General features: G+C 40.6%; 1 protein-coding gene across 4 annotated transcripts in view; it reads right to left on the minus strand.

Annotated features, from left to right (window-relative positions):
* The window catches only part of CHD6 (chromodomain helicase DNA binding protein 6), a 130,925-nt gene that overhangs the window by 48,587 nt on the left and 59,280 nt on the right, over positions 1-23,058 (minus strand). For all 4 annotated transcript variants that reach the window (XM_083147650.1, XM_083147651.1, XM_083147654.1 and 1 more), the window contains 12 exons: positions 22,690-22,933; positions 18,153-18,329; positions 16,563-16,706; positions 16,107-16,362; positions 15,680-15,890; positions 13,549-13,744; positions 12,393-12,557; positions 8,952-9,131; positions 8,187-8,297; positions 7,905-8,107; positions 7,461-7,660; positions 6,217-6,376 (listed from right to left, as the gene is read on the minus strand). In XM_083147650.1, the coding sequence (XP_083003776.1) occupies positions 6,217-6,376; positions 7,461-7,660; positions 7,905-8,107; positions 8,187-8,297; positions 8,952-9,131; positions 12,393-12,557; positions 13,549-13,744; positions 15,680-15,890; positions 16,107-16,362; positions 16,563-16,706; positions 18,153-18,329; positions 22,690-22,933 (2,247 nt within the window). The remainder of the gene's footprint in view (positions 1-6,216; positions 6,377-7,460; positions 7,661-7,904; positions 8,108-8,186; positions 8,298-8,951; positions 9,132-12,392; positions 12,558-13,548; positions 13,745-15,679; positions 15,891-16,106; positions 16,363-16,562; positions 16,707-18,152; positions 18,330-22,689; positions 22,934-23,058) is intronic.

A 23,058-nucleotide genomic window follows, 5' to 3' on the forward strand; every position in this document is an offset into this window, starting at 1 on the left:
AGCAGATAAATAAGGTGCAATCCGACATCTCACTGATACGCCACGATGCCCAAATCATCAGAGAGAGAGTAACCGAGGCAGAAAACAGGATTTCCGCATTGGAGGATGTAGTGGCTCCTCTCAAGAGCCAAGTAAAAGTTCTATCAGGACAGATGGAGGACATGCGCACTAAAATGTCGGATTTTGAAGGGAGGCTCCGTCGAAGCAATGTCAGATTTGTGGGGCTCGAGGAGCGAGTAGAGGGGAGCTCACCAGAGAAATTTGTCGAGGACTGGCTGATAAAAGAATTTGGCAGGGAAGCCTTTTCCCCGCAGTTCTGTATTGAAAGAGCACATCGGGTCCCATCCCGTCCGGCACCTCCAGGGGGGCCCCCACGTACATTGATCGTTAAGGTCTTGAACTTTAGGGACCGAGACTGTATCTTGCGACTTGCAAGAAATAAGGCGGACTTCGGGCATCTGGGTAAAAAAATTGCAGCCTTCCCAGACTTCCCTGTGGAAATCCAGCGTGAGAGAGCTAGGTTCAGGGAGGTGAAGGCAAGGCTCCGTGAGCTTAATCTAAAGTACTCTATGATGTACCCCTCTAAATTGAGGATTGAAGTGAATGGGACAACTAAATTTTTTTTTTCTCCAGGTGATGTTGCAGAATGGCTGGACGGGTCGTACCCAGGAAAAAAATCACTAGTCAGCCAGTAGTTCTTTATTAATGATTTAACTTTTGTGTGCGGGTGGGGGTGGGGGGGGGGGTGGGGGAAGGGTGGGAAAGGTATTGATATGTTTATAAAATTCTGTATGAGGAGGGCCGGCCACGAGTATGGTGGCCATTAATCAATTGCTCCCTGAGCCCTAATATGGGGTGTTGTGGGTGGGGATGGGGAGGGGATCCAGGTACGCCGGGGGATACAGGTAGTACAGGGTGGGGGAGGGGGGAGGTGGGTATTAGTATGTGTATAGATTGTTGTAGTTATGTATATGTATGCAAAAATGGTGATTTGTATGTCAGGGCAAAGTCGAGTTATATGAGGGAAAAGAAAGGGAGGCGGCAAGAGAGGTTGAAAATGACTAAATGGGGATATGGTTAAATTTGTAACCTGGAATGTCCGCGGCCTCAATGATAAGGTAAAAAGGTCCTTGGTATTAAACCACTGTAAATCATTGGACGCGGACATTATTTGTCTTCAAGAGACCTATTTATGTGGCGATAGATTGTCTGCTCTGAAACGTCCCTGGGTTGGTAATGCGTTTCATGCTCCGTGTTCCTCCTCATCTAGGGGGGTGTCCATCTTAATAAAAAAATCAGTGGTGTTCGAATATAGGGCAGTAAGGATAGACCCAGGAGGGAGATTTATTTTCATAGATTCTAGCATCAATCATGTAGGGGTTAGTTTACTGGGGGTGTACATTCCCCCCCCATTTTCATATGAAATATTAAGACAGGCCGTGGATTTTACCTCCTCCCTTCCCCTGAACCATATCATTTGTATGGGCGATTACAACAATGTCCTTTCCCCCCAGTTGGATAGATGGTATAGGTCTAGTGATGCTATCAGTAAAGGGGGTACTAGATTCGCGGAATTTATTGAGGGGATAGGCTGGTACGATCCCTGGAGAATTAGACACCCAGCTATCCGCCATTATTCATGTTATTCAGCTACATATAAAGTTTTTTCCAGGATAGATATGATCCTTGTATCAGATAGTCTATTAAATAAGATCATCAGTATAGATTACAAAGTACGTGGAATCTCAGACCACTCCCCATTAGTTATGACACTCGACATGTCGGAACCGACAGGGTATAGGTATTGGAAGCTCCAGCCATTCTGGCTGCCCCAGCTGAGCCAGCAGGAGATAGAGGAGGAAATGCTGGTATTCCTGGAGGCTAACGAGGGATCAGCATCTAACGCGGTCATATGGGATACATTTAAGGCCCACATGCGCGGAATATTTATTAAGAAAATCTCTCGCCTCAAGGGGCTGCACCGTGAGAGGGTGCGGGAACTTGAGGCGCGATCAAGGGAAGCGGAACATACATACCAGTCTAGTCACCTGGAGGTAGATAGGGATGAATGGCTGAGACGGCAGGCAGAGTGGCTGGAATATTTGCAAGGTGTAAATTATCGTAGATTGGGCACTCGAGCACATCAGGGGTACGCGGGTTCAGATAAAGTGGGCAAGTATATGGCTCTATTATTGAAAATGGATAGGCCTTCCAATATCATACCCTGTATCCGTACAGACCAGGGGGTGAGTCTGACATCTACTGTTGAAATTGTAGATGAATTTGTGGCACATTTTAGTAAGGTTTATCAATCAGTTCAGCGGCATGGGAGGGAGGAAATAAAGGATTTTTTTACAGATCTGGCTCTCCCCCGGGTGTGTTCGGATGCCAGGGTAGCCCTAGATGCCCCGTTTACATCGGAAGAAATAGGAAATGTAATTGGGAACCTGCCTCGGGGTAAAGCTCCGGGTCTCGACGGGCTCCCGGGGGAGGTTTTTCAAAAATTTAGCAGCATATTAACACCCCGGGTGATGGCCCTATGTCAAGGGGTAGAGCAGGGCGACGAGTTACCGGACTCAATGAAAGAATCCTCTATAGTTTTTTTGCCTAAAAAGGGCAAGGACCCTTCTAGCGTTGACTCATATAGACCTATTTCCCTGATGCCAACTGACGCCAAGATTATCGCGAAGGTTTTGGCAAATAGGTTAAGCAATGTAATTCAAGATATTGTTCACCCGGATCAAACAGGGTTTATGCGGGGGAAGTCTACGGTAGTCAACGTTAGAAGGGTCTTTTCATTTATTCAATATATGAAGGTAAAGGGGGTAAGGGCAGCAGTGGCCTCATTCGATGCAAATAAGGCATTCGATTCTGTTGAATGGGAATACCTGTGGTACACATTAGAGGCGTTTGGGTTCGGACCAGGGTTTGTACGGTGGCTAAGATTGTTGTATAATAATCCTAGTGCCAGAGTTTCCATCAATGGGCATACGTCTCGGCCATTCCCATTATTCAGAGGAACCCGTCAGGGGTGTCCCCTGTCCCCTCTAATTTTCGCCATCGCTGTCGAACCCTTGGCCTGTCTCCTAAGAGCAAAAATACATCACTATGACCCTGGCAGGGACATAAGATATAACATGGTGTCATTGTACGCCGACGACCTACTGGTTGGATTAGCAGACCCAGATAAAGATCTCCCAGTAGTTAGTAGCTCTTTGAGTCAATTCGGGGAAATATCTGGGCTTAATGTTAATTGGAGCAAATCCAATTTGCTATACACGGGTAACGGCAGCGGGGGCGATGGTGGGGTACAAGAAGGGCCACTGGTAGAAGTTCAGGGGTTTACATACCTGGGGGTAAGGGTCTCGGCAAATGCAGAGGACTATCTACGGGACAATATAGGTTCAATAATTCAGGAAACTAAGTCAAGACTGAAGTGTTGGGCCAGACTGCCTCTCTCAATAATGGGACGGGTGAATATGCTGAAAATGGTAATTTTACCTAAGATATTATATCAGCTACAGCATTCGCCCATTTTTATCAAAAATGAATACTTCAGTAATCTCGATAGCATATTATCATCGTTTATATGGGGTAATAAACGCCCAAGAGTAAAATTATCGACGCTGTGTAGAACCCGGGAGAGTGGAGGTCTGGCCCTCCCTAATTTCAAGAAGTATTATTATGCGGCTCAACTGGCACATCTAAGGACATGGGTGAGTCAGGAGGAACAAACCCTAGAACTCAGTAAATTAATTAGTTGTATCGATCCTAGAGCGACGCCCCTTCAGATACTACTAGCTGGGCTTTGTAGGAGGAATTACCCCCCTATTGCCACTCAAGCCGTTAAAATCTGGAAAGCAGTTAGCAGGTTGGAGAACTGGCAGGGAGTGGATCCTGAAGCATCTATTATATTCTTTCCATCAATGAAGGAGTTGATGAGACAGCAGGGGGGGAGAATGTGGGAGCGGCATGGTATCAGCGCAATAGGCCAGTTCTATCATGATGGAGCCCTCAAATCATTCTCTCAGCTTCAGGCGGAATATGAGCTGCCACAGTCCATGTTTTATAGATTCCTCCAATTGCGGAGTGCTCTGAACGGATGGGGTAGAGAGAATGATGGATGGTTAAGTGAGACTCCCGTTAAGATGTTCCTTAGGAAGATATCAACGCGGAAAGCGGTAGCGAAACTTTATAAGTTCCTCTTTGAATGCACACAGGATGACGGACTCAGCCAATTAAGAGTGAGCTGGGCCCAAGATATATCTGAGATAAATGAAAATAACTGGCCAATAATGTTAGCCCTTCCCAAAAAAGCAACAAATTCCACTAGGGTGCAACAGGTACAGTTCAATATATTACATAGGACATATATGACTCCGATTAAATTAAAGAAGATAGGAGGTTCGGATAATGATAGATGTCCTAGGTGTGGGGAGAACGGTGCCACATTTTGGCATCTTATTAGAGAATGTAATAAAGTTGCTCGATTTTGGGATAATATAGGTATGGCCCTTAAAGATCTGGGAGTGACACAAGCCGCTATATCGGATATTAATTATATTATGGGGATGTGGCAGGAGGAAACTGGCACTAAAGAATATCGCTCTTTATTGATGCAACTTGTGGCACTAGCTAAAGTTATAGTGGCACGATGCTGGATGGCAAAAGAAGGTCCATCGTTTACAGAATGGACAAATTTAGTGAACACTAATTTTGAGCACGAGAAATATTATTATGCCTCTAAAGGCCTTAGCACTAAATTTTATTCAATATGGAATGTGTGGCAACAGTCGGTATATTATCAGTTTAAGGGGTAGAGAGGATATTAAATGTATATTGTGTATTTTTTGTAATATGAATAAGTGGGGGGACCAGATCCCCTTCGATCACTGTTTAAGGGGACTCAGAGGAGTTCAAAGAAGCACGTAGGGTTGTAGTCGAATCTGAAAAGATAATATTTTGTTATGTATTTAGTATATATGGGAGAAGGGTCGTGCACAAGCACAGAACTTGGGTAGTTAGATTATCGTGCTTTTTTTTTTTTTTTTTTTTTTTTTTTTTTTTTTTTGGTAGTGGTATAAGTATATGTTATTATAAGATAGTAGCCAGATAGCATGCCCATTATATATTGTGCGAATAGGAATATGAGTCGACAACAAGTTTAGCAGATAGACACCCGCCCCATGTGGGACACCGCTCGTTGCTTGTAGTGCCTATCGTTAAAATCAGCAATCAGCAGAAAGTGCCATAAATGTAGTACTGTGCTAACATTAGGTTGATCGTATGGGTAGTGAAGTATAGGCCCCAAAGAGAGAAGTCTCGTATAGACAATGGTATAGTGTGGTGGCAGAATATGTCTATTAAAGTCACAAAGAACGTACATAATGAAGTTGATTGGTAGTAATAAAATCCCCTCCAGAAGGATATTTTTGTGGGTCCGTTTATTAAGTCAGATGTATCCTCATCATATAGCATAAACCTCTAAATACTGTAAAAGATCACAAGCCCTGACTATGTATGTGTATATGAATGTATTGTAGATGTAACGTATTTGTTATTGTGTGTGTATTTTAATAATTTGGAAAATTAAATAAAGACTCAATTAAAAAAAAGAAGGATTTTGTCAGAAAGAATGAACCAAAATAAGGCCCATGGTGCAGAAGAAAAAGTATAGGTATAGATTTTTAAGCCCACTCTCTCTGCCAGAAACACGTCAGAAAAGGCAAACATGCAAGACATTTGACCCGCAACTTGGGAAAACTTGTGTCTTGTAATAATTGCTCTGTGAAAGCCGTATATGAAAATCATTCATAATTAAAAGGGCAATTTGAAGGTTTTCATTAAAAGGCAGCCCATGTTAGGAATAATGTTTGTTATTTTATTTTTCTTATTCGTATCCTGAACAATAAAGCTACATAAAGGGTAACTGCATTGTACCCCAGAATTGCCTAAAAACTCAACACAAATAACAAAACCCTGTTTTTAGACATACACCTAAATTTCCTGCTGCATTTTTCAGTCTTGTCTGGGTGTTACCATTTTTCAACTGGTCATGAATCTTTTCATTAATGACTCCTGGTCTTAAAAGATTTTTTAAAGGTTTGTTTTAGAACAATCTATGGATAGATTTCTAAGGAGAATCTTGACAGTACTGCTTGACAAAATTCCAATTAAATTTCTCAGTTTGAACATTTGTTGCAAACTTTCTCTCACTTGTTACAGTGTTGCTTGAGATGCTTCTTGTAGCTGTCATCATGTAGAACAATCTCTGGGTTACAACTAGCAAGCCAATCTGCATTCTTAATCTCTGGAAGTAGCATCTGATTCTTCATTTTCTTCCCCTTCCTTCCACGTGGGACTGGGGCAGACAGACCTTCAACAAATAACCCACATTTACCACCAATAAACAAAAATGTAATGCTGCCCATACACTAGGGCGATATTTCATACAATCCTTCCATTTCAAATGCAACTATGCGATGAATGGAAAGATTGTTGAATGTGTCATCTGACGTGATTCTCGGGCTTACCGGTCAAATTTCACAACAAAACATATTGGGGAGTATTCAATGCTCCTGATTCACCATTTTTTTCCCGTGGATCGGACTGTATTCTCTCTCTGCAGTGAATCTTTTTCACTGAAAATCTGATTCACCCTATTCAATGTTCGCCGAAAGCGAACAGTGAATGCCGGCCAGTTCTCCGTATCATGCTCTCTGCAAGTCGCTGGTGTATTTCAATGGGGTTTTTACTGTGATTCGCCAATGTGACATCGCAGATGGCATGCAACATTGGGTGCTGGAGGAGGGCACGTTAGGCACCATAAGATGCGATGGGACATCACATTGCGATGTCGCATCGCATTCGACCGCATAAGTGGGCTGCATATGGACACCATAACTTTAACTATTTTGAGCCATGCATTACTGCTGGACATGAAAATGCCAAATACTAGAGTATTTGTTCAAAGCAGAGTAGCACAACAGGTTAATAACTACATAGTTTGGGAAAAATATGAGGCAAATCCGAATTTACACCATGTCCTCCCTAAAGGGAGAGTGGCCCAGACCAGACTGGGCAACCAATAAGGATGGTAAATACTTTGACTTCCCAACCTGCTTCCATTCCCAGATATGTGCTAACTGTGATGCAACAAGTATATTTTAATATTCGGTAAGGCTAAGGCTCCAGAAGGGCCTTGCAAGAGTATACAGTTTAATGTAAAGACGACGGTCCTTACAGAACAGAGAGGATATATAGATGTCAATTTAACATACTATACATACAGCAAAAAGAACTTTAATAAGGTTCACCTTACCAGTTAAACTTAGTGGATGCCTGCACCAGGAATGCAAAGGAGTGCAGCTTTTACTATTATGAAATGTAAATGTGCCATATATACATGCCAAATAACAGCAACAGCCAAAATATAAAAAAGAAGTGTCAACTGCAAATACCTGAATGGTTCTGGAGAGCCTGGTTGTGGCCATCTTTCGTGGGAGTAATGAGGTCCCAGATGAAACTTTTGATTTTCTCATCACCTTTATAATGCTTGACACAATAAACCAGCAAGGCTCTGCATATCATCTCCATGTCTTTCTCATTTAAGTGCCATTTAAAGCGACCAAGTGTAAGGATGTCCTTCCAGCGTCCCCAGCTACAGAAATAACATGGTTAAACTAAAGAATACATAGAAAATGCAATGTTGCTACTGAAACACAAAATAATATAATAGCTCTTAGGACACGAAAACCTGCATTTGACTGTATTTTGTGTCTTTACATTGTGTCTGGACAAACATTTCAATATTTTTATAGTCTAGCTTCCAATTATCATGCTATTCGGGTATAAGCATTAAACAAAAGCTTCATACTACTTTGATATCCAATTCTGATACTTACCCAAATATCAGAAGGTTCTTCTCCACCCTAAAGCACTCAGCCCGCAGATAACGACGTGTTTTGTCATTCAGCCGCCGTGACCTTGTTGGACGCTCCTCAGTTTCACTTTCTAGCTCTGAAAACTCCATCAACTCGTCATCCTCAAAAGAATTGTAGTGTTTTGTTTGTTTCCTTACACGAGGGCGGTCAATTACTAAACTCTCCTAAAACGAAAGTTGAAGGGCTTACTATAATTACGAAGTCCTGGGCCAGTGGTACAGTATGCTTAAAAGCATTGCTTACCTTCTCATTCTTGGCATCAGTGTCCATCTCAGCAATCTTTGCCCATTTCTGCCAGAAGTTAGGGTCATCTAGAGTAATGTCCGTTCTATTACCAGCAGACACAAAACTGGCCTGTGGAAAGAGAAGACTTAAAAACAAAACAGACACAAGCTTATTGCTCTTTAGATATGTCTGAAAACATGTGCATGACTCTGTGAATGTTCTGATGTGGATTTCTACCCAACAAACTACCTTGTTGCCTGTAGGTTTGTTTCATAGCACTTTGAACATGTGATCCACAATCCATCCAGCACACAATCTTCAGAAAAATATAGCATATGAGATCTAAACCTATTAAACATGGGTATTCAGTGTACACTTTGGATATAATAATCTATTGTGTACATCTCTGATGAGTATATATCGAAAAGCTATCAACACATCATTCTTGTTGTATGCAAGATTGTTGTTTCATAGCACAACCATAAATCTTATTCCAGCCAAGTAGCTTGTACTTCTCTGCCATAAAGGTGCCCATACACAGTGAGATTTCTCCCATGCGTTTTCTACTAAATTGCATCAAATCGCATGCGATTTGCATGTAATGCGATATGAGGGCAGTACGAAAAGTATGTGCAGCACATACTTTTTGTACTGTGCGAAGCAATGCGTGCATCTCATCGCACCGTGTGTGGGCACCTTTAGCTCTAGGATGGCAGTACTCAAGTAAAATATTTTTATTACAGATATAGGTCCCATCCCTATATTAATGTAGCTTGTGTTTACCTTAGCAAATGTGGAGCCCTTTCCTTCAGTCTGTATAGTGATGGTTTGTGTTCTGCGCTGTAAAATTTGATCAATGTCTTCTTCACAGAATTTAGAACCTTCATCTTCCTCATCCATCAAGGCACCGTATGCTCCCTTTCGGAGGAGATCTTCAACCTCAATTTTAGACAGTGGCTGCACCTAGACAGAAAGACCAAAGCAACTGGATTTATGGTCTTGAAACTCCCTTTTTTTGATTCCATCCGGGCACAGGACTACACAAGAGGAGAGGTAGCAGAGTGTGCACCAAAGGGTTACAAATTTGTAACCTGCATGCTCCCCGCCTCCTCTCTCCCCCATACCCCGGACCCTGGGTCACCAGTTTTGTTAGCAAGCCCAAGGCAGGAGTGGAGCCAGAGAAGAAAGACTGACACACACACACAAACAGACTTTCTGGCCATGTTCAGAACAATTCCCTATACAGGAAGAACCTGCAAAACATGTGCGTTCGGGAGGGCATCCTGTGCCCCCTATGGACTCAAAGAAAGGGATTTATCAAGGTAAGACCATAAATCATATTTTATTTTTCGTCCAGTAGGGGCACAAGACTACACGCTGGGAAGTCCTAAAGCTGTTCTCTCAAGGGTGTAGGATACTCGTGGACGGTGGCAAGGACATTTCTACCAAATTGTGCATCAGCCAAGCATCTGAGGCCCCTGAGAAGGAAGGTTCATAGGTTAGCTATAAACACACTTATCAATAGTGCCCAAATTCACTTTTATAAAGGTGTATAGGGTAAAAGACCTTCGATTTTTCCTCAAAAATGTACAGTCACCTTTTCTAAGGTAAAATCAGGGCAAAAAAAGAGATCACTCCTGATGTGCCAGTACAAGTGCACTCTTCAGTGTGCAAACAACAAGGACTTGTACACCTGATAATAGTGTGGTGTGCACTTGATAATAGTGTGATTATAGCTATAACATCCATTATCAGCGAATATAAAGCCATTTATTACAGAGAGAAATCTATAAAATCTCCTGGAGCACCAAAATAAATTGAGAAGGCTTGTCCGGTTTAACTTGGTAATAAAGACATTCCTAGATTGGTACAAAAATTGTTACACCCCTGATGAAGTCGCTTAAAGAGACGAAGCGCATCTACAATCTAAGGATAAAATTCCTAAAAACAAGATTTTGCCAAGAAAAGTTTGTTTTAATGCTTATATTTTAATAAATGCTGTACATTTAAAGAAAATTTCTATTGATTATAGATTGATAAAATAAGGAAAGACAGGAAATACCTCTTTACCTATGTAAGGGCGCCATACAGTATAACACTATTGTGTGGAGAATTCCATTGTGGGGCCTTGCTAGTAGAAGGCCAAGTGTTATAGGCGACCGTGTATTTATTCTTATCTTTAGCGCAATTCTTGAGATTTTGTACATTATGGTCTTCTTTATGTTTGTCTTTGACTGCTTCTTTTTTCTTATAATGCTTGATATGCGCTTAATATACCCCTGTTTTTGGACTATCAGTCTCTTTTTAAGACTCGATCCTGCTCTATACTCTTATTATTTGTAATTTTTTGTATGATTAGCATCATAAGTAAATTAGTGCTGTCAAAGGTTTTATTAGGACACAATAGCATGTGTCTACCGGGCACTGGATGCATACACTTATTTATGACTGTTGCGCTACGTACATGGCATGATTTGCATCTAGCCTGTCGAGCGGCATGACTGATTGTCAGAGGGATTGCGTTCTGAGGATGTCTGTGATGCCTATTCCTCCATTATGTTAAATAGACGCTCCCTCTTTTTTAATGATTCGATTTGCACTTTATATGCCTAAATAAACGTTTTTCACTTTGATGCTGCTGGCTCTTTAATGCATTTTTGGGTACTTGTGAGTTATCTGGGCGTCCGATTTGGGTACTTACGATTTGCATGCGATTTGCATGCGATATCGCATGCGATTTACGATTTGCATGCGATTTAGCATGCGATTTGCATAAGATTTGCTATTCATTTCATTACCCCACTATCCCCAAAGTGTGTCTATCAACGTGAACCCGAAGCGTGGCGAGCGCAGCAAGCCCGCGAGGGGCGGCGGTACGCGTCCTCCGACCTTTTCATGCCCTACTATCCACTAGGGCGTGGAGTGAGAATAGAATAGTGTGGCGAGCGCAGCGAGCCACCGAGCCCGAAGCGTGGCGAGCGCAGCGAGCCCCGCGAGGGGACGCGGACACCTGTGAAGCCCGCAAGGGCACGCGGATACCTGTGAAGGTGTCCGCGTCCCCTCGCCTCGCTGCGCTCGCCACACTATTCTATTCTCACTCCACGCCCTAGTGGATAGTAGGGCATGAAAAGGTCGGAGGACACGTACCGCCGCCCCTCGCGGGCTCGCTGCGCTCGCCACGCTTCGGGTTCACGTTGATAGACACACTTTGGGGATAGTGGGGTAATGAAATGAATAGCAAATCTTATGCAAATCGCATGCTAAATCGCATGCGATATCGCATGTGATCTAGTACCAAAATCGGACGCCCAGATAACTCACAAGTACCCATTTTTGTATTATACCATTTTTGTGAGCTTCAGCACTCCCTTATTTTTTGGTACTGTGTGTGCAGCTTCAGACTCATGGTCTTATAATATATATATATATATATATATATATATATATATATATATATATATATATATATATATATATATATATACATATATACACACACATACATATATTTATATATACATATACACACACACATACATACATACATACATACATACATACATACATACATACAGCTAATTATTAACTAAAATGAATACACTTAGTTTATCGCCTTTGAAAATGACATGGCAAAATAAAAAAATACAAGGTATAGTACAATAATTGAAATGAGACTTCTGCTTGAGACTCAGAAACACACTGTTGTGGCCATCTGAAAGATACTAACTGAAGTAGCCGCAGTACCTTTGTAAGCAAACTTTAAAACTGTAAATATAGATAGTGAGAATATTTGCAGAAGTGAAAAATTATGTGAAATGAACAAAGGAATCTGTGGCGGGGGTATTCAATTAAGCTTTAGTATTCAATTTCATGTGTATCTATCCAGTTTTTTCATCTTTTTACCAATGCCAAATCAGGATTTTTTCAAATCGGCATCTGCAAAAACTCACTAAAAACCGAGCTAAAAGGCCTCAAATTTTGACGAAAAAAACATATGGATTGGAGAGTATATAGTCAATCCACAAAATTTTCAACCAAGCCATTTTTTCGACTAGTTGAAAACTGGCACTTCGATTGAAAAGGGCAAATCTACATTTGACCTGAAACTGTTGAAAAGTGCAATTTTTTTCAACTAGTCAGAATTTAGCTAAAGTTCCATGATTTTCATTTTACAACCCCCTTTATATAGGAGTTGCTTATTCAGCAAAAAAAAAAAAAACTTACTCCATTAGTATTTCCTTTCCTGTTAATGTCCTGCAGAACTGCTTTGTCCAGCCCCAGCTTTAGACTCGCCTTGTCAAACATTTCACGCTCATAAGAGTTCCTGGTTATTAGACGATAAACTTTCACGGCTTTGCTCTGTCCAATACGATGACAGCGAGCTTGTGCCTGAATACAATAGAACAAATACAAGTACAAATATAAGTTTCAAACAATACAAATGAAAACATTATTTTGCTGTGTACACATGGCCAGACCTGGTATCAACATGGCCGTTGATACCGATTCAATATCGAGGGCACAGGCCAGGAGGGAGGGTAGGACGGCGCATGGGGGGAGGGGAGAGGGGCGAGGGAGGGAGGGGCAATGCAGCATTGCACTTCCTTAGATTTAGCAGATCAAAGTAGAAATAGCCTTCCTGCTTTTTATTTATTAATTAATTATTAACAGTTTCTTATATAGCGCACACATATTCTGCAGTGCTTTCCAAGAATATTTGAACATTCACATCAGTCCCTGTCCCAGTGGAGATTACAATCTTTATTCCCTATCACATGTACACTAACACACAGACATTTTTTGGGAGCCAATTAACCTACCAGTATATTTTTTGATTGTGGGAGGAAATCAGAGTACCCGGAGGAAACCCACGCAAGTTCGGGGAGAATATACAAACTGCACAGTTAGGGCCATGGTGGGAATCGAACCCATGACTTCAGTGCTGTGAGGCAGTAATGCTAACCATTACACCATCCATACTGCCCTGTTGATCCCGATGCCACGCATCAGGATCGAATCTGCTTCAAATGCAGCTAACAATGTTCGATTCAGTGTAATTTTAGATTTGATTTGGATTATATAGTCCAAAGCAAATAAAAAATGACACTGAATCAAACTGTGTGTACTTGTCTAGTTTGTGTGGTCACAATAAAAGGAGTCAAAGCAGAATAAGGATTGTTAACACCCCAAAATTTATTTTATCCCTATAGTTATGCTAAGAGAACAAATTATACCCCAAAGATAAAAAAAAAAATGAAATCTAGAACATTTGGCCAAACTAGTAAATTGTACTAGATATAAGAAAATACTAAAATGTCAAATATACACACATATTTATATTCTAGTGTTATTGCCAAGAGTAACCCAGAAATAGTTTTACCTGTAGGTCATTCTGAGGGTTCCAATCAGAATCAAAGATAATGCAAGTATCAGCAGCTGTCAGGTTGATTCCTAGACCTCCAGCACGAGTGCAGAGCAGGAACACAAATCGATCAGAGTCTGGTTTACAGAATCTGTCAATGGCTGCCTGGCGTAGATTGCCCCTTACTCTTCCATCTATTCGTTCATAAGTATACCTGCAATTAAAATGACAAGTAAGAACAGCTGTTATTTTAATAGTTATAATGATATTAACACATGTACAGTATTATATAAAATATAGACTCTACAAGATGATGCAATGTGAAATAGTTAATTAATCTTATGCAAATATTTGCACAAGCAGGTAGAGCGCCTTGTGACTTTCCTTTGTTTCTTCTAGTAGAAAAGAAAGAGGATTTCTAGTACTCACTATTTAATCTGTTTCTCTTTCTACATCTGGGGGACACTGCCAATCTTGGGGTGTAGAGAATATTATCAGCTTGCACATTAAACTAAACTTGTCTGAATATAAACCATCCTTCCCTACAATCCATCAGCCATTTTCAGACAAAAAATAAATACATCTAACCCTTTGAGTGCCAACGTTGCTGCGAGCAATCCTCAAAATATCATCTAAAAATGGCAGCATCGCTCACAGCGACTGTTCTTTTAGTATGAATAAATACAAATACAGCCAAATCAATTCATTAAGTTTAGTTAACTATTGCACACAAAAAAGAGCAGTCACTGCGAGTGGTGCTGGCATTTTTAACGGATATTTTGAGGATCTCTCACAGAAACTTTGGCACTCAAAGGGTTAATAAAAACAGATCATAGCGCACATGTGCGATGGCCCCCTGCGAAAAAAAGCCAGTGTCTTCTATTTTCGCTGGCAGTGCGGCAAGAAAAACCGCAGGCATGGACAGGAGATTTCAGGGAAGGCAGCTGACGACAGCTACAGCCCCAAACTGCCTGTATTATTGCAGCTGCTGACTAAGTCCAGGGTTACTCAGAGACTGCACACCGTGGGAAACTCTTGATGGCAAGTGTACTGCGAGTGGATATGCCTATTTTCGCCACCGGGCTGCAAAATTAGTACAGCTCATTCGCAGGCTTGCACAGGAGCAAGATTTCACTCTAGCAGGGAGGTGGGAATTTGACCGCATGGCTCGGCTTTTTAGCAGCCCTGCATTCGGGTCTGAATCAGGCCCTAAGAGCAAGATTGAGGAGTTACTGGAGTTGGGAAAGTTTAGAGGGGGAGGAGTTTAGATTTAACTATTTTAGTAACAAAATTGAGGCAATCCCACAGGTGTTGTGTGCAGCAGCTGACAGTTGATTAATTGAGCACCATAGTGTGATTATATTAACCCTTCATAGAGCGCCGGGGACCTTGCTAAACTGGGATCCGGCTGTTTAGCCACTCTCAGCAAGTAAGGAACTTTTTGTTTTTAACTATTTTAGTGCCACACTCCATAAGCTACATTCTTACCCACATATAATAGCTAACAGCAGGAAACTCTTAAAAGAGGAGGAGACGGCAAATGGGCAGCCTCCTCGACGCAGCCCCCTTCTCTCTTCAGGGACCTGTAGGGTCTGTGTGCTCTAGTGCTCCGACCTTACTGCGCATGCGCGAACCTCCGATGTGATGTCGAGTCTGAGAACTAGAGATTGTTTTTCCAGTGATTTCTGCAGCGCTCCTGCCGCTGGTCTCCGGAGGGTAAGTATTACCAAAATGGGTGCAGTGTGCAAGGTGCGGGCCTCCCTGGGACTCAGGGGCCTGTGTGCAAAGCACACATTGCACCCATTATAAATATGAACACACAGTGTTCCCCAGATAAATGGAAGAGGAATTAAAGACTCTGAAAGCTGCTTTTGCATCTAATCGGAGACTGTACCTGGTCCAGAAAATAAATCACATTGGCCAAGAGCGGTTAATAAGATGTAGAGGCGGAGGGTCTAGTTTCAAATAATTCTAGTGTAGAGTAGTGTACGGTGACCGCTCCTTACTACAGCACAGTCTATACCCCAAGGTTGGTAATGTACCCCAAATTGGAAAACAGAGAAATGTATTTGATGACATACAGCATGACAGCAGATTACTTCAGCTTGTCTATTTCTATGTTCCCTTCTCATCATTAGGCGTGACTGACCTCCTCTGAATGAGATAGTCCTCAAGGATGTCCAGGCACCTAACCATCTGGGAGAAGATAAGAACTTTGTGTCCACCAGCAATGAGCTTTGGTAATAGCTTATCAATCAGCACAAGCTTTCCTGCTGCTTGTATCATTGCCTGCAGTTGAAAATCATGGGCATCGGGGCTGTGTGTCTTACGAAAGTCCTCCAGAATCTTCTCCTCTGCACCTAATGAAGAGGTAAACGGTTTTATAAAAATCAACTATTAAATGTCTACTATATATTATTGAGCGAGGCAACCTATGGCTCACTTGCAACTATAGCATGCAGTACATAAAGTGCTACTGGTCAACATACTTCATAACTACCCAGCACAATTACTCCACTTCGCTAGTAAATAAAGTATACAATGATACAATAGTTTTTAGCATATAATGCACTTACCATTTATGAGATATGGGTGATTACAGCATTTCCGTAGCTCCATCATGGTGTTAATGAGATTAGGCATGTTGTGCTGGTTAGCACCTTTGGCCAGGAATGTGAAGTTCTTCTCCAAGATGGCCCGATAATACTTCTTCTGTATATTGGTCAATTCCACCTCTATAATGGTTTCTTGTTTAGGGGCCAGGTTCTTCTCCACATCATCCTTTAATCGCCTCAGCATCATTGGTTTCAGAATAGACTGTAACTTTATTACCTTAGAGCAAAATATACAGATTATAGATGACTTGAAATATTTCAGCATTGTTTGTACTTCTGCAGAGCCTACTAATGATGATTACTACAAAAACGGCTTTGCAAAAAGGAATCCATCACCAAGCTTAAATTACTAGAAGCAGCCCCTAAAGCTTACAAAAGCATATTAATACAGCAACATCACCAATAATAAAACCTTACTTGCTCCTCGGTCTTCAGATCTCCAAATTCCTCAAGAAAAGTGCTTTCTGAAGGGAACTGATTTGGTTCTAAAAAGTTGAGCAGGCTGAACAACTCCTCCACTGAGTTCTGCAGGGGTGTTCCAGTGAGAAGTACCTTTTGTTCCTGTAGAAGAAAAAAAAAACATTATTTAAGACCAAAAATGAAATCAAATATTTTATATCTATGAACAATCTAATCCATAAATATAAACATTTTCAAACACTGCTAATTTAGAGTAGAATGCACATAGCAATTTAGAGGGGAAGAACAATTATTTGACACCTCACAGCTAGTAAATGCTAGTTAAAATGCAAAATCAGATCAGATATGTTAAGAATATTAATATTTTGTGTAAATAAATACAGATGGGTCTGTTCCCATCCTTGCATCCGTCTCAGTCTCCTCGCTGGCGAGGCTGCTGGCGGGTCGCCAGCGCGTACGTTCTGGCGACCCGCCAGCAAGGATGTGCATAGGCACATACTGTAAATAAATAATAAAAAAAAAACATTTTTAAACAGAAAAAACTCCTACTAAAAAAAAAAAAAACACACTCCTCTCTACGATCAGGTTTAACAGAGGTTGATTCAGAAGGCAAAAATACACCTGATAATTACAGCACACAAATGACTTCAATCATTATACTATGCTGTATTCTGTTGTAAGAAATATCTCTGAGGGCCAAGTCAACACACCACTTTTTAGGATAGCAGGGTATAAAACTAGTAGGCTACTAGGCCTGAGTAACTTATCTGTTGTTGTCTCCTTCTATTGAAACATTTTTATCTTTATCAATGAAATACTAAAGAACAAAGTAAACACCAGTACATGCAGGCTTGTATTGGAATGGGATCATTCGTCAGACTGCATTTAGGTCTACACCATTAGGTCGACTTGCATTTAGGTCGACCTAACTGAAGGTCGACATGGGTTAGTTCGACAGGGTCATTAGGTCAACAGGTGTTAGGTCGACAGTGCATAAGTCGACATGGTTTTTTTTTTTTTTAAGCGTCGACAGAGTCAACATAGCACCGCGTCCGCTCGCCATGCTTCGGGCACGGTTTTATTCTCCCACCATGCCCTAGTGGATGGTAGGGCATGAAATACCGCCTGTCGGCACATGTCGACTCATAAAACAGTCAAATTACCCCATGTCGACCTTTTGCCTGTCGACCTTCCCCATGTCGACCTAATGACCCTGTCGACCTTATAAAAGTCGACCTAATGACCCTGTCGTCCTAAGTCATGTCGACCTACTGGTGTAGACCTAATGCTTGTAGACCTAAATGCTGTAGACCTGGGGTAGCCAACCCTAGTCCTCGAGAGCTACCAACAGTGCATGTTTTGCAGAATCACAAGTGAGCTAATTAGCTCCATCTGTGTATCTTTTAAAATGTGTCAGTGATTAATGATTGCAGCTGTGCAGCAGCTAGGTTGTGTGGAAAATGTGCACTGTTGGTAGCTCTCGAGGGCTAGGGTTGGCTACCACTGCTGTAGACAATATGACCGTATCCCCTTGTATTATGTAGGAGTAAGCAGATTATGCAGTATGAGAGATACCCTGCTACTCACCAGTGCCATGAGCTTGAGACCCTCCAAAAGCTTGCAGTTTCTGTTCTTGAGCCGATGGGCTTCATCAATTATGACACAACTCCACCTGATTTTTTTTAACTCTGGACAATCTGCTAGAATCATCTCAAACGTTGTAATGACTACATGGAATTTGAAGATTCCGGAAATCGGAGCTCCCTTTTTGTATGCAAAAAAACAAATTTATTATAACAAATTAGCAAACATTATAAATTACATTTAAAATAATTATATTCTAAAGTAAACCAATTACATGTTTATTACACGATCTATATATTTTCTACGTAAGCTTACAGAGTGAAAATAAAGTTTGCAAACACCTTTAATGTACATGTTATATTAAAATCCATGCATTTCTCTTATTCCATTTGGGAGACACAGATTACCTTGGGACATAGAGAACACTCACGATGGAGTAGGCAATAAGGGGTAGTTTTATTAAGCTCGGTGAAGTGATAAACTGTCTGGTTTTTATCACCGGCCAATCAGCTCTTACCTGTCATTTTTCAAACCAAGCCTGTAGCTTCACAGTTAGGGGCTGATTGGCCGGTGATAAAAACCAGACAGTTTATCACTTCACCAAGCTTAATAAATCTGCCCCTAAGTCACTACATGCAAAGAATGCTGGGTCCACAGTTGGCTTACACAAAGTAGCACTAAGCTTAAAGTAATAATTGTTTGTGTTTAACATATTGCTTTTCTTGACAGATTTATATTACGTCTACAGTATGTGCAACACTAGCAGAAAATTCACTGATCTCACATTAGAAATCAAGATTTAAAATCTTGACCTTCAAACAACTGAAATGTTGTACAGGTCGAGTATCCCGTATCCGAATATCCGTTATCCGAATTATTCCGAAATACGGACATTCCAGAAAGTGAAAAAAAATTTTTTTTTTGCTAAAAACTCACTGGGGACATTTGTAACAGCACTACTGAGGACATGATATGTAACTGGCACTATATATGTACAAGAAAATAATTGCTTGGCATTCAAATTCAATATCTGAGATAGTACACAAATTTTGTTTCACGTTTTGAAACCTTGTTTTTTGAACAAATAAAATATATTTGTGTGTATTTTATGTGGTAATAAAATATATTTGTGTGTATATTATGTGTTTATACAGCATAAATGCAAGATACTTCAAAATACATCATTGAAATATAAAAATATTCCGAAATACGGAATAATCCGTTATCCAAAATTCTCCTGGTCCCGAGCATTTTGGATACGGGATACTCAACCTGTAATATAACAGTTAAGGGCCCCATACATCAGAAATTAATTGTGACAATTTTCAGATATGGAGATGATTGCCACAATAAATTTTAGATGTGTGGGCTCCCCCTTTTGGCAATCCCAATCAAAATCGCCAATCGATTGCTTAATCAGATTTTTAAACATGCTTACCGTATATACTCGAGTATAAGTCGACCCAAATATAAGCCGAGGCACCTAATTTTACAACTAAAAAAACTGGGAAAACGCATTGACTCAAGTGGGACCCTCACTCGAGTATAAGCCGAGGGGGGGGGGGGGATTTTTCAGCATAAAAAATGTTCTGAAAAAGTAGGCTTATACTCGAGTATATATGGTAATAATCTGGTATTATCTGCGGATCTTTTTTATATGTATGGGCATTCCCAATTCGTCTTCTTCATCTATTTACATTATGAACAGCTGAAATGACAATCAATTGGGCAATTTCCAGATATGAAGATGCAATCTTTGGATGGAAAAATCTGCCGATCACTGAAATAAATCTGTAATGTGTGGGCAAAGTCAGATAGATTGTAAAATCCATTTATCTGGCCAAAAAATCCCTGTATCTGGAAATCCATAAATTGTGATTGCTGATGTATGGGGCCCATTACTGGCAGATATATATATATCAGGGAGATAAGGCAGATCTGTAAAGAGGAATAAGCCAAAAGTCTTCTCATATAACGTGCAAGACCGAGGAATAAGTGCAAGAAATATGGCAAAAGTCTCCAATTACCAAGGTTCAAATACAATTCCAAGAAGAAAATGAATGCTGATTCAGAATGTATGCAATACAGACACAATAATATGTTCTCTGCTTATTTAATGTTATGATTACATGAGATAGCATTATAGCTAAAACTATGGCAGGAAAACGTATTTCCAGATTCAATTAACCAAGAGTTCTGTCTGCAGGAGGCACAAGTTATATTACTGTAACAGTGTCCGGTTGATCAGCTGACCAGTATTAGGCCGCCAGTCAAGAGGTTGACCCCGCATCATCGACATGCATGTTGACAGTTTAAAAATATTCATGTGGACAATAGGTCGAAAAGTTCAAATGGTTGACACACATGGTCGCTGATGCAAATTTGGGGAGTTTTCTTCTTTTTTTTTGTTTCTTTATGACAACTTTTTCATCGTTACCATCCACTTTGACTACAATTGGGAATAGTAACCTGTGCTGAGTGCAGTGGTAAAAATGTGGCATCTTGCCAAAATCATAGCAAGTGAAGTGAGCCAAGCGACAGGAGGGGGTTACATGTGGTTTAATGTTACAACTAATACCACCACCCCTTTCCACCAAAAAAAAGTGTTGCCCATTTCCATGTTGACCTATTGCCTCTGTCGGCCACTTGAATGTTGACTATATGGGGATTACCTATTGACTGACCCAATACTGGTCTTCCCAATGGTCCACTCCCATTCCCAGCATATTTCATTAAGCGGGCTCCTAGCATAATGTTGTGCGGTGGACACCTGCATGGTGAATTTTGCATTATTTTTCCTTGGGGACTTATAATTGAATAGGACAAAGTCATGGCTATGGCTTACAGCCACATTATGCAATTTACTGAAGCACCGCCCTGACTCTACAGACAGAAATGTACTTTACATCAACATTAGATACAAAATCAATTGTATCCAAAGCGGGAATGTTACATGCCCCTCAACTAGATATCTTTCCACATAAAAATAATAAAAAGCATGAAAATTAATGTATGGGTTTTAATCATACATTCTAATTAAATTTTGAATGTGTTGTGTTTTTACTCATATGAATGAGAAAAATGGTTCCATAGCATGGTTAATTGGAACATTACAATTTTAGAGAAATACATTTATGGATTATTTTGTGACCTACAGATATCTCCACAATATCCTCCAATCGCTGCAAATAGCTCCAACTAAACCCTAACCCCAAGTACAGAGATATTCTAAAGCAAACGATGATACAAAGTTGAAGAAAAAGGAGCAAAATTTTGTAAAAATTCACACCTAGGAAATCAAACTAGGGGTGAGATTTAATAGGATGAGATATTCAGAAAGTGAGAGATTTGGGAAGAAATCTCCAGTTTTTTTAAAGCGGCAATCATTTACACTGCAAAACCAGTTTGATTTTGCAGTGTAAATGATTGCCGCTTTAAAAAAACTGGAGATTTCTTCCAAAATCTCTCACTTTCTGAATATCTCATCCTATTAAATCTCACCCTAGGTGTCTAATACCATGTTTCAAAAAGTACGAGGACAACAATAGGTTGAAAAAAACAATGTTGACATAATGCCAACACAACAAGGAAACATGTCAACATTTTCAAAAAGTGGACATGTGAAATGCCAACACAGTCAGAATGTCACATAAGTATTAGGCTGCGGAATGAGAGAGATTAGCACTATGGGGTCGATTAGTGTTAGGGGGACTGTACTTTACAGAACGCTAGTGCACCAGATGGTAGTCACATGACATATGATCAGTGTCTACATTCTCATATTGTGAATGCCAACATATTATTCCTATCCACTGTATTGTTTAATGACCTTTAAATGTATTTCATAAAGCATAAAAAATTGAACATGGGTGAATAAATTAGGCAAACAATTTTATTCTACTACTGTAACCTGGAGAACGATCTAGTTCCTTCTAATCTATCCGAGCCAAATTATGAAAGAAGAAACCTAGTATAGGTTCAGTCCCAAAAAATTTATTGGGAGAGATAAATGGAAGTTTCTCACTATTTTTCACAAATATATATATATTTTATTTTATGTGCAATCTGATTAGACAGTCACAAAAAATACATTGTTTTCTGAGAACACAGAGGTTCAGTGAAACCAGTGTGTTTTCAGGTTTGCGTACCCAATAGACCATGGCTCGCGATGACTATTCAGGGAAAATAGGTCAGCACCCAGCGATACAATTACTCTCAGTAAATCAACACAGGTAATCGGATAACCCCTACAGTATTAGAATACCTAGGGTGGGATGTAATGCACTGCGAGTCCAGCAGCCATGCTGGATGTTGGCCAAACTTAAGTATTTTTTTAAAGGGGCAGTCATTTACATGGCAACACCATGACTTCAAAATTATTGCCCCTTTAAAATATTATCTGAGTTCGGCTGGCATCCCGCATGGCAGTCGGACTCACAAAACGCCTAAAGTACAAAGTTAATTATGATTTTATTCCAAGCATAGGATACAGACTGATAAAGCGAAGGCAAAATAAAATGATTTTAGGTATAAGACTCACTTGAGCATCCCTGTAGTACATCTCATACTGGTGAATCATCTGTCGACTGATCTGGCTCCCATGGTACACTACAGTATTCATCTCCGTCCATGTCCGAAACTCCCGTTCCCAGTTGGTGATTGTGGATAGTGGAGCAATAATAAGGAACGGTCCTCGGATTCCCATAAAGAAAATCTCTGAGAGGAAGGTGATAGACTGGATAGTTTTACCAAGGCCCATTTCATCTGCGAGGATACAGTTCTTCCTACAACATTAAGGCATATTCAATATTATTTACTTATTTTATAGAGCACTGGGATGATCCATTTGAAGGGACCTCAGATTCACATCCTTCATACGTAAACTCTGTTACCATTAATACATCTTCCC

This window comes from Crinia signifera, chromosome 6 (assembly GCF_055691185.1).
Source record: "Crinia signifera chromosome 6, ASM5569118v1, whole genome shotgun sequence".
NCBI classification, from domain to species: domain Eukaryota; kingdom Metazoa; phylum Chordata; class Amphibia; order Anura; family Myobatrachidae; genus Crinia; species Crinia signifera.